Source organism: Pieris rapae, chromosome 3 (genome assembly GCF_905147795.1).
Source record: "Pieris rapae chromosome 3, ilPieRapa1.1, whole genome shotgun sequence".
Lineage (NCBI taxonomy): Eukaryota > Metazoa > Arthropoda > Insecta > Lepidoptera > Pieridae > Pieris > Pieris rapae.
Window position 1 is genome coordinate 968,654 of NC_059511.1, and position 13,621 is coordinate 982,274.

General features: G+C 32.1%; 1 protein-coding gene across 1 annotated transcript; it reads left to right on the plus strand.

Moving 5' to 3' along the window:
• The first annotated feature begins 7,448 nt into the window (after positions 1–7,448).
• On the plus strand, positions 7,449–9,004 carry LOC111001991 (putative odorant-binding protein A10). Its single transcript, XM_022272077.2, has 3 exons — positions 7,449–7,529; positions 8,193–8,352; positions 8,763–9,004. Exons 2-3 carry the CDS (start codon positions 8,202–8,204, stop codon positions 8,945–8,947), a joined length of 336 nt encoding a protein of 111 aa, XP_022127769.2. The 5' UTR covers positions 7,449–7,529; positions 8,193–8,201; the 3' UTR covers positions 8,948–9,004.
• Positions 9,005–13,621: the final 4,617 nt, after the last annotated feature.

Here is a 13,621-nt window from a genome sequence, read left to right on the forward strand (position 1 = left end):
TATTACATTAAATCAATTAAAGATTTGAACAAAAAGGTTACGAGAAAAATTTAAAAAGAAATCTAACGGTAAAATGTGGTTAGAAAATAAATAAGTAAACAAAAAAGATACAAAAATGGACCCGATTTAAATTGAAGTTTATAATATCAAATTATTTTACGAATAAAATCTTCAAATGCTGTTAATACAAGACTTGAATTACTTAGATGTATAAATGTTCCAGAGTATAATATAAGATACGTACCACAGTTAGGTTTATAACTCACTAATAGTTCTTGATAAAGAATAAGCTTTTATAGGAAATATTATTGATTACATTCTTGGTAAAAAAATAATTGTCAACTTCACGTTTAAATCAATGTGACAATTAAGAATTATATAAAATGGTTTACGTAAAAAATTACCTAACGTAGTTTTAAAATAGCTTCGTATTTTATATATATAGAAAATGGCTACATACAATCTGTTAATTATCTCATTTAATATATTAACAAAAACGAATATTTAAATCGCCTGTCAAATTTTCATAGCAAATGCCAGACAGCTTTAAAACTCCACAAGTTCCTAATAAAGCAAATGGACACTGCAAAACTAGAGAATACATAGTTTTTTATAATATAAACTATAGAACTTTAGGCTTATATAAAGCCTAAAGCCTAGCTAGATATAAAGTATAAATTATAATTCTTAACGTACATAGATAGTAATAAAAATATAAATAGCAGAGTTTAAGTTTGAAAACAAATCAATCAGGCGCCAACTTATATCCTTAATAAGCGCCTGTTGACTTGAACTCCAGGGCTCAAAAAACTCTTCCCTAAAGGAATCGAATCAAAGCGATGTCTTAAGACCACTGTACCTCATACAATTACACACCACCCTGTAATTGAGGTGTGATTTTGGAATTCACATTTACACAAAGTATCATCCCAGCTCTTTACAGGGTTGATAAGTTAAGGCGATTAAATTAGTTATTCCAAGTAGAATTCCTGTTAATTTGAAACAAAACACTGAAAGAATATTCGGCTTTTTTATATGTTGTCTGTTTTGTATATATGTCGCAGCCTTTAACCAAACAGCGCCGTTTAACAATCAGTCTGAAAGGTGTTCAGCCAGTTGATAAAACAGCTAGCCAAATGACTTGGATCGATGACGTTTAAAGAAACCAAGTAATGGCTTGGGGCCTACCATGAACATTCTTAAAACAATCCAAAAAAGTTGAGTTTAGGTACCTAAAGTCAATCGCATTTTTTCGTACCATGACCTCATGATAAACTGAAACGTATTTGAATCGGTTTCTAATCTCTAATCTAATCTAAACTGAACGGTTGATTTAAGTATAGTTCCATTTTCTGCCACTTTCAAATTCGACAATCTTACAATTTACAATAGTAAGCAGAAATAAATCAATAAATTACTAGTTTTTTAAATGGCCAAGAATGAATCTTATCCGTAGTAACTGGAGGCTTTTATTTTTATCAGATGCTTGTACGTATATAAACTAATGATGTAGGTACCTAAACAATTTTATGAAATTTCTACAACATCTAAATAATAAAACCTCATTTTATTGTACATTTTTTAACAGCACGCAAAAAAAAAATTAAGTTGTATCGCTCCCCATCAGCAATAACGTTTATAAGTTAGTTATGAATTTCTGTATTTAACTATACATATAAAAATCTGCATTAAACATGTATTTAATTTAATTCACCTGTTTGTGTTCAGTACGAATATTTTTTTGTAGAATAACTTGTAATATTAATAAAGATTTTATTTATTTATACACACGTTCATAAGTGTACCTACTTGTTTACCTATATGAAAAAATATATTTTTGATTTTGATTGAATGCTTAAACAATGGATACAAAGTAATAGCCGGAAACGAAAACCTTTTTATGGAGAATTTTGATTAAGTAAATATGAATGTTTGAAACATGTATAATTCTAAATTATTATTTAAAAAAACATTTTTCAGATCCGCGTGGTCAGCGTACAGCACATCAATCGTATGGCAATGGTTTAAAAAAAATGAACGGGGCGATCGCACGCTAATATGGCCCCCTCGGATCCAAGAAAAGAGCAATTAATGTGGTAATTGTAAACGAGACAGAACCGCGAATAGATGTGAACATCAACTGGATTCTATCGCAAATAAGCGAATACAAACGTCAAAAAAATAAATATACATTAAATGCTTCTAATTTTACATGTACTCAAATCAAGGGCGTAGAACGGAAGTGAAGCACTGGCAATAAAAAAATCACAGTATGTATCCTAAGATTGCAATTTATAATCAAATTGTGGTACTGAGATATCATTATTTTTTAGAAAATTACTGAGATGTAGTTACATATTACAAAATTAAACTTATATACAATAAATACCAGCATTTATTTATTTATTTCGTAATCAGTTAACATAAATTATATATAATTACAAACAAATACACTGAAAATATAGCCAAAGATGGAATACATCATACATTTTACTACAAAAAGGTTCAAAGATTAACAAAAGGGAACAAACAAACAAAAAGTATTCAATACATTTAACTAATTGTGATTCAATTTATTTAACTATGCCTAATTAGACTTCAAGCCATGGTGTAGCCGGCATAAGACTAATACAATACCGACTCAAATACAATAACAGCACACCACAGTTGCTTGATATATTATTCTTATGTTTTTGATAATATTTTTTGTTCTGTTTGTATATATCTTATTTATTGTTAATGTAAATAAGATATTTTTAGCTAGTGGATGCGATCTCGAGTCGAGATCGTTAATTCGTTTCGTGTTAATTAGTCTCGTGTAACTACAATAAATACGTTTATTTTGGAACATAAGATCATCTAGGTATCACTTATCTACACTAATCTCGCGAGATCTCGATTACTTTTCGAAAACACAAATAAAACCGCTAAGATATCTATTTAAATAAATATATTTATTATCAGATCACTCATTATACTTATATAATATATATACTCTTATCTACTAGAACCGATCCTACTATTGATATCAAGTTATTAATTATAGGTAACGAAAGATATTCATTACATATTTCGTTCTGGGTGGCACTATCGTGAGTAGCAATAAAAATTTAAATCCTTTGCAATCGTTAAAACGAGCAATTCATCTTAGTTTTCGGTTGCGGTTTTAATCTCAGTATAAAGCGTAAAGCGTTTAAAAGGAAATCTAATATAATTTGATTAAATTTTTATTTTCCGTACGATAGATATATTTGTTATGGAAATGGAAAAATTTTGCCGCCTTTAAACTGTCATCTTTTTCGTCGTGTTGTGGAACACAAGGCGTTGAGGAGAAGTACATAATTGACGATAGTTTAATATTTTCAACTGTGCCTATAATTATTGCAGTAACTAGTCATTTAATGTAGAAATCTGTTGTTAAATTAAATAAATATGGTTAAAAATAAAATGTGTGGATTTTTCTAAAAATGTGCTATGACATATGCGCTTGCGCCTTGGAGTAATTGAAAAAGTACAAATTAAAATAATTTATTAAATCTGCATATTACATCATACAGTTCGTGATTTCGTGCAAAAACTAGCGCAAAAAATTAGCGAATTACACTTGATGTTACCGCGACTTAGTTTTGACTTATGTACTATTAGATCATAGTATGACCAGTTATAGAAATCTATGTGTGTGTTACTTTATACTATAACTCTGTATTGCATTAAATAGGCTAGATAATACTAAGTATGGTGATAAATATATTATGTACTTTATTTCTATAGATGTAATTGAAACTAATTAGTTTGAACTAATGAAATAAAATTAATTATCCTTATAAATGTCCCGGTGGCAGTGATGTCGACAAGCTAGGACATCAGGAACTATCATGTCAAAAAAGCTTTCACCGTCACCGTGCCAAGTCATCTAGAGCCGACTGGTATTGCAAGAGATGATGGCAACACGGACGGTATGAGTTTGATTCCATGGAAGATGTGCTGGGTTCTAGTATGAGATGCAACCTGTTCAGACACACTGGCCCCTTCCCATCTTCATGAAACCAACAACAAATATGGTGGTCTAGGCTCTGAATATGATTTTGTCCCATTCGATGTCGAGACCCTTGGTCCATGGAGTCCTAGCGCTACAAGGCTTTTTAGGGAAATATTAAAAAGGTTAGTCGACATCACAGGAGACCGAAGAGCTGTCAGCTACCTCGTACAAAGAATTAGTTTAGCTATTCAAAGGGGGAACGCTGCCAGTATCTTCGGAACCTTGCCTAAAGGGACTCCTTTTAATCATATGTTTTAGTTATTATATTATGTTTTGTAAGGTATTATGTTGTGTTTTTACGTTGCTTAATAAATGTATTTAGAGAAGTGTAATGGTTGTTTAGTTTGATCTATTAAAAGACTAATTAACGTAATAGTGGGTTGACGATGAAAAAAAAGACTAAGTCATCTCTAATCACCATCCTTTAGATTGTTATTGATCATTATCATTAAGTATAATAGTCTCACGAAACGATGCGTATTTCCTGATGACGTGTTCGCGTTGGCAAAGGTATGCTTGCTTCTTTTTTTTTATAGAACAGGGGGCAAACGGGCAGGAGGCTCACCTGATGTTAAGTGATACCGCCGCCCATGGACACTCTCAATGCCAGAGAGCTCGCGAGTGCGTTGCCGGCCTTTTAAGAATTGGTACGCTCTTTTCTTGAAGGACCCTAAGTCGAATTGGGAAATTTAATTACCTTAAACTTTCGTTGCTTGAAATCCATTTCTTTGTGACGATAGAAAAAATGTAAAGTTATCGGAGTGACTTTTTTTTATTGTAACAAAAACATTATACATAATATATACCCTTTAAAATATAATACATAAAAATATACCTAATAAGTAACCTTAAAATTTAATAAGATTTTTTAGGCAAGGTTCCGAAGATACTGGCAGCGTTCACTAATTGTTTGTGCGAGTTAGCTGCCAGCTCTTCGTTCTCCAGTGATGTCGACTAAACTTTTTGATAATTCCCTAAAAAGCCTTATAGCGCTAGGACCCCACGGATCAAGGGTCTCGACATCGAATGGGAAAAAATCTATACCTTATTAGATATAAATGTTACCAAATATATACAACAATATTGTTATATGTTAAAAACGCTGAACACTTAATTTAAATCCGTTAAAAGATTTAAATGTAAAAAGCTCATATAAGCTGCTAACTAAACAGATTTTTACTGCACTGAAGCCTTTACAAATAAATAACCTCTTCCGTCTAGACCAAGGTCAAAATTTTTCCGGTTTTTAGTGTTCAAAAAATTGTGTTTTGGCTAATGGATAATTGCCAGAATAACGACTTTAATAGTGTTGCAATGAGTTTGAATCGTAACAATAGACAACTAAAAACATAAAATTAATTTATCGCTTACCAGATCGTAAAATAAGTTTGTTTCACGTAATTAAATTTACATGATTACGTTTGCATATTTAAAAAAACGTTTTAGTTTTTTCGAACGTACTTCTGAAAAAAATATATATAAGAAAGATTTAACACAGTGAGAAACTAAATAGACTACTGTTAGTAACGTCTTTTGACGAAAGATTTAAAATACTAACTGAAAAGTTGCACTTAAAAGTCTTTGTACATCGTTATTATTTTTATAATACTTGCTACTGTTAGTATGCTAACGCTTCGCACACTTATACTAGGTAGGTATAACTAATTATAATGCACTGCAAATTCGATCGGTAGATTTTTTTTCTATAGGAATAAAGATAGGCCTTATCCACACCCCGACATGCGCACAACAAGTATTCTCCTGGACCGGGTTGTTCGCTGGAACTTGTATCAACCCTGTATCAAAATCCGTGTACACAAAGAAAAAAAAATTGCTAAATGTATGTGACAAGCATAATTTAACATTGTATAAAATTGTATGTAATTAACTGACCGTTTTGTTTCATAAAATTATTATTAAACATTGGTGTTCAATGTTGAATCAAGTTATGTACTTGAAAAAAAAACTTCACGTGTGAATTTGTTGTCTGTAGACAAAGAGCTGCCTATTTTATCCTCATTAGGAAACACTCATTAAAAAATCTCATAAATGTAAAACAGACGGCAAAAGAGCAGGTAGATTTTTATTTTTTAATTTTATTAAAAAAATGTTTTTTTTTTCATATAAATGGTAAAAATTTAATTATAGACATGTTATCATTTAATTGTTTCTGTTACGCTGAGTAGTTGGTCTAGTTGCCACATAATCTCAACTCAAAGCGTGTTTTAATCAAGAGACCAAAGGATATGGTGGATGGCATCAAGAAACCGGCTGCTTACCCAAAAACCGGCAACATCATCGACACAGATATATATGTATAGTACTACTAGATTAGTAAAAACAATAATTTCTATAAATAATATTGAAAACATATTATTCCAGTGCCTGTGCCATATTTACATATTTTTTGTGTGTGCCTCATAAATTTGTTATGAACAAGCCTATCTTTCAGCATTTTGTTTCCCATAACTAGTTAGAACTAACGACAAATCACTGCCATGATGGACCAAAGTGCTTTGAACAGTAATATTTTACTAGAATAGAACATACGCACAATGTTAATACTCGAAACACACGCAGGCTGCAATTTCCCCGTACTAGACTATCTAAAGTAAGTCATTCTTTTTTGGGAACCAGGATCCTTTTCTTTAATAAATTCCCAAAGGCTTTTTTATATCTGCCTTTTATTAATTTAAGAAATATATTAAAATAGCTGTATAAATAGGCTTACTACGTTAACGTTTATCTAGTCATTAAAGGGCCTGGGACTATTGAGATATTTGTATGATGATTTGCTAATTTTACAAGAGTACTGAGAGTTTTTTACGCCGGCTTTGTCTTCTTTTCCGCTGAGTAGGGATGTCAACCGTTTCAAATTTAATGACGCGGAACGGATACCTGTATCTTGTATTATAACATATTTTTTATATACCCTTACATATTACCTTATCAGGCATGCGATAAGGCCGATCTGTGACAGAGAGCTAGGCACAGTGTTGAATCTGCCCCAAAAAAAATCTTCATTTGAAAAGGCCTTGCGTGTCCCGTCGGGGTCGGGCGACAACTCTTCTCGGAAATATCCTCATATTTATGGGCGAGTTGTACTATTTGTCTTCGAGACAAATTTGACGATTATATGACAGAACTTTCTAGCTGCAATCAACATCTAGTAAATCCTACCGGGCTACTATCACGCCAGTCTCGAGCTCCTGATTGCATCCGGCATAGTTCTATTTTAAGCGTTACTGATGAATAAAAAACGTACACCAAATAATAATCCTGCGTCAAATTAGTTCTTCAATCTGAAAAGACAACGATACAAAAAAGTCTATTAATTATTAGTGATTTTTTTGAACAAAACAAATCATGAGTTCGCAAATTTGAAGGTTGCTTAGATATATATAAGACGAGCTCCATTTCAGTTGATGTTATACTTGAAGCGTTCTTTGGTCTAACGAGTCTTGTCTTGGATTTGGGATTAAAATAATCGGTAAGTATTTTTGATAAATATAATTTAATAGACTATATTAAATTATATTTATATATGATTATATATAAATGATATTCAGAAATCACTCTTTCATATATCTATTCCCGTCATTAATGCTCTGTTGCGATAGCGATCCTGAAGTAAAAACTTGAACTTTCCAATCTCATCAGTGAGGTCGTAGATTCGATCCCCGGCTAAGCAGCAATGGACTTCTCTATGTACATATACCACTCGATTGAACGGGAAGTATATCATTAGGAAACAGGCACGCCTTTGACCCAAAAAGATATCGTGAGCCTGGTTATTCACCTACGTGAAGGATAGCTACCTTTATGGGGAGTACTAGCAGCTCATTATATATTGGTATTTGAGTAACTTCATGTGATTTTGACAAATACATTGTTGTGTGCACACAGGGGCACCCCATGGGCGGTGCTAAGCACCTAACTTTATGTTATCCCATTACTAAAGTTTGTAGTTGGCACTTTTTAGTATGGAGCTTCACTGGAGTGAATATTAATTTAAAAAAATTCTGCTCCAGAAACCATACATTTCTCATAGTATACTCCTTACATTCAAAATTATTGAAAAAATCTTAAATCTTAATACATAATCACAGGAAATAAAAATAACAGCCTTTAAAAAGTAAATTGCATTCCTCAGATATCAACAATGAAGTTTCTCGTGTTGGTTGCCATCGTTGCCGTCGCTCTGGCCGAAGAGGATTTGGAAAAGGCCATCGCTGATCCTCAGAAATTGCAAAGCTTCGTCGATTGCTTCCTTGACCGGGCACCATGCACGCCGGGACCAGCTAATTTTAAAGGTAAGAAAGAGATAGTAAGAGAAGTAACAATGTATATTTCTTCTCACGCCAAAATACTAAAAAGTTAACAGTTATAATTAATAAATGATCGACAACTTTTAATAAAATTACCTTAAAAATCTCATAAATGTCTTTATTTTGACATTTCATTGCTGTTTACCCCAACATATAAAGTAATGTTGAAATGAAACTTTCTTCGACTGTCATATTAGTCGTGAACTTATAGGTAAACAGTCAAAAAATAAGAAAAGAAAAATTTGCTTTTTAATCACTTATTATAACTATTCAATTAAATGATACATTATCGGAACTGATATTTATTTGCTAACCGAAAAATATCTTTTAAATTTGAGACTAATATAATTTTCCCAATGTGTTTACTGACTGACTGAAACTACTTTTTTTTGCAGAAATGACACCCAAAGCTGTTGCAACCAATTGCGCCAACTGCACACCGGCACAGAAGCATTTAGCAAACTTATTCTTCACAAAGTTACAACAAAACCTGCCCCAGGAATACGACAACTTCGTACAAAAATACGATCCCAAAGGCGAATACATGGACTCTTTCCTCAAAAGCGTACAAGGGGCCTGAACATAACATTTTGTAACATCTTGACATAACGCATTAATAATAAACGTTTTTATTCAATACATTCTTATCATTTACCTGTACACTAGTTAAGAAGATCTTAGCTTAGTGTGATTTATTGGGATGTAAGACTACGGCAAGTTATCATGGGAAAAAATCATGTGATAAATTAAATTCAGACAATGTGTATATGTGGACAGTAATTAGATTACAGCGTATGAAATGAAAAAAGCAGTCTCAGACCTTGAATCAAAAGTATTTCTGTGAGAAGTATTTAAGGATGTATCCTCTGAGGTCGTAGATCGAATCCACCTAGAAAGAATCGAATGTATAGAATTAAGCAATAATAAAGAATTACAATGCATTTCGCTTCAGTGGCCAATTCGTCTACTCTACTAACTCCTAAATAATTTTTAGAAGTTAGTTTATTTTATGCGAACAACATTAAAGATAATCACTTCATAGAAAAAAGTCAGCAAAATACCTACAAAAAAAATATATTATTTTTTGAAACCTCGTTGGCAGAAAACATTTGAATAACACAAAAAAATATAACTCGAAAACTATATAAAATTCGCGGAACATACATGGGGTATTATCGTACACGCCCATGTGTGAGGAATCAAAAAAAAAATATTGACGTCACTAATTGGATCAACCTGTATAGCTTTACGTTTGGTCCATCTATCCTAGGACGGTCTTAAGTCTTGTTCTCTATAAGCAATAAATTTGATATCATGGGCAATAGTCCGGCGAGGATCAAGCTTTGTCAGATGAGATGGCGGTAAATAATATATCATAATATGAATCAGAATACAACATCTTCACATACTATGTTATCATTGGCAAGGTAATTTTTTTAGGGTTTCACTACATTAAACAAGTGTTTTTTTTTCTATTTTAAGAGTGCAACTAGGTGTCCTTTATGCTTGATGTAGATGTTTCTCTTCATTAATCAGTCTTTGTAAATAATTTTTGAAGAAAAACTTCTTCAGGCGCATGAGGTTAATTTTTTAACGTCACAAAAATGTGCAGCGATTTTTGTCGAAGATAAAGGAGAGAGCGATTGTGAAAGATTGAAAGAGAGTGAGAAAGGGAGATCGAGAAAAAAATACATTGGTTAATGTATTCGTTTAGTAGTTGCATATTAGAACTTTAGATGGAAATTCTGTCGCATCTGTGTTAACTGCATCTTGTAGTACAATTAGAAGATTTTTATTTATTTTTATTATCATTAGCACGTAAACAGTGTGAATATACAAATACAGGGAGTGATCTTATGATGGTACATGATCATCTATTTTACCATTGTAATAATTAATTTACAGAGAAATTTCACTTCTGTGTACTTTGTACTCACGTACATTTTTAAAATTAGTAAATGTTTTGTTTTCCAACTTAAAAATTAGACAATTATTTTTATAAATAAATGAGTTAATTGTCACGATAATAATCATGAAGGCAGTTCTGTTAGTGAAATGAATTCATATTATTAGAATGCCAAGGCTGGATTATTATTATGACTATGTAAAAATTATCATCTTTACAAAACGGTTTACAATGTTGAATCAAGTGTAATAATTAACGTCAACTGCTCTGTACTTATTTAAAAAACCAGACGTGTGAATTTGTAGTCTATGGACAAAGATCGGATTATTTTAATATTTGAAGTTATACTTCTTTTGGTGCGTTATGGAAACTGATAAGGGTAAATTTCGACTCCATGAAGTTAGTTATTTTAGTTTTTTCTGATATCTAAATACACTTTATTGAAGTTATATACTTCTTTTGGTGCGTTAATAAAATTACATAACTTAATGATATATGTATATATAGAGCAGAGTTGGCCTAGTGGCTTCAGCGTGCGACTCCCATACCTGAGGTCGTAGGTTCGATCCCCGGCAGTGCACCAATGGAGTTTCTTTCTATGTGCGCATTTAACATTTGCTCGAACGGTGAAGGAAAACATCGTGAGGAAACCGACACGTCTTAGACTCAAAAAGTCGACGGCGTGTGTCAGGCACTGGAGGCTGATCACCTACTTGCCTATTAGATTTAAAATGATCATGAAACAGATTCAGAAATCTGAGGCCAAGACCTAAAAAAGTTGTAGCGCCACTGTTTTATTTATTTATTTAGTTGATAAAAGGGCCTGGGACTAAGGCTTGGCAGGCTACTTCTAATTAATTTGCCATATTTGTTTTAAAATATGTATTTTTTGATGTTTTGCTTTTTCAAAAGAGTACCGAGAGTTTTTTACGCCAGCTTTTTATCTCGGCCCACACCGTCTGACTTCTTTGCAGATGCGTAGGGATGCTCATGCAAACTTAATGACCTGTATCTTATATTCCAAAATAAACATATTTTATTTTGTGGTCAAGAAGCTAGGCTGCAGGGGAGTGTCCAAACTCTTCTTTCCTAAAAAGGGACCTCATTGACCTTAAAGCACTTTGTGTCTCCAGAAATATTCTCCCGATAATTATGGGCAAGTTGGAGCCCCTCACGGGGCACGTTTTACGTGCAATTTTTCTTTCTTACATATTTGACAATTTTATGGCAGAATTTTTCCTGCTGAGATCTTTGCTCAATCAACACGTCGTAAAGCCCACACCGGGATAGCCTCATCGCAGTCTTTAGCTCCAAATCGCACCCGAAACAGTTATATTGTATGCGTTACTGTTGAATAAAAAACGTACACTACATAATAATCCTGCATCAAAAAGTTATCTGACCAAAAGAGGATACAAAAACATATCTTAATTATTAGTGATTTTTTCGAACAATGTAAATCATGAGTTCGCAAATTTGAAGGTTGCTTAGAATTATATAAGACGAGCTCCATTTCAGTTGATGTTATACTTGAAGCATCCTTTGATCTAACGAGTATTGTCTTGGATTTGGGATTAAATTAATCGGTAAGTATTTTTGATAAATATAAAATATATATTTGATAAATAGACTATGATATCCAGAGAAACCACTCCTTCATTTATCTATTCCCGTCATTGCTACTCTGCAGCGATAGCGATCCTGAAGTATAAAAATTGGACTTTCCAATCTCAAAAGCGCAATATATAAAAGTTGGGATCGCTATCGCTTTTGGAAGTTCTGCCTGTTATTTATATAGTCTTTGAGTAACTTCGTATGATTATTGCCCGATACCCAGCAACGCATTTGGCAAATTCATATTGTTACGAGTGCCCATGGGCGGCGGTAAGCGTTTAACTTAAATTTCTCGTATCACATTCATAATTAATTAATACTTTATAATTTATTTATTTAACAATACGAGACGATAATTTTATAATTGCTTAAATAAGTATTATTTTAAACCAATATATGTAGCTAGTATTTAAATTTTATACCTAGCACAAATCACACGAAAATAAACGCCATTAAAAAGTAAATTGCAATCTTCAGATATCAACAATGAAGTTTCTCGTGTTGGTTGCCATCGTTGCCGTTGCTCTAGCTGAAGAGGATTTGGAAAAGGCGATCGCTGATCCCCAGAAATTGCAAAGCTTCGTCAATTGCTTCCTTGATCGGGCACCATGCACCCCGGAACCAGCTAAATTTAAAGGTAAGGACGAGATAGTAGGAGAACTAGCAGTGTATATTTCTTCTCACACCAAAATGCTAAAAGTTAACAGTTATAATTAATCAATGATCGATAATTTTTAGTAATATTACCTTAAAAATATCATATATGTCTTTGGCATCTTGGCAATTCTTTTCTGTATTAAGGCTTAACATTTATAGTAATGTTGAAATGAAACTTTCTTCGAATGTCATATTAGCCCTGAACTTTCATATTTATTGGTAAACAGCCAAAAAACAACAAAAGAAAAATTTGCTTTTTAATCAATTATTATAACTATTTATTTAAATAATGCTTTATCTGAACTGATAAGTATTTGCTAACCGAAAAATATCTTTTAAATTTGAGACTGGTTTAATTTTCCCAATGTGTTTACTGACTGACTGAAACTTCTTTTTTTGCAGAAATGACACCCAAAGCTGTTGCAACCAATTGCGCCAACTGCACACCAGCACAGAAGCATTTAGCTAACGTATTCTTCACAAAGTTACAACAAAACCTGCCCCAGGAATATGACAACTTCGTACAAAAATACGATCCCAAAGGCGAATACATGGACTCTTTCCTCAAAAGCGTACAAGGTGCTTAAACATAACATTTGGTAATAGATTTCTTTACAATGTACATGCCATAATAAACGTTTTCATTCAATACATCTTATTATTTACCATTAGACTTTACAGTATCTATAATCGTATATAAATTCTATAAATATAATAAGACGAATGTCATTTCAATTTATTTATTATTTATTTTGATAAAAACTACAATGGTTAAAAAGGTTTTTATAATTAATAATATGTAAATGGGACCTTTTTCACTATCTTAATGTAGTAGTAGACTTATCTTTAAATTAGTTTTTTATTTAAATTTAATATTAATCTTGAATTTTTATAAAAACTAAAATATTAAAATTTTAAAAGTCGATGAAACGAAAAAGCAACAGTAAAAAGTAGTAGAAGAGTGAAAATGAGAAGTTTTCACTTCACAATTTTTTTAAAATAATGAATAGGTAAATAAACTTTAAAATTTTCATCTAATTTTTTCTGTTTTTTTTTTTAATCAGAATATGATCAAGA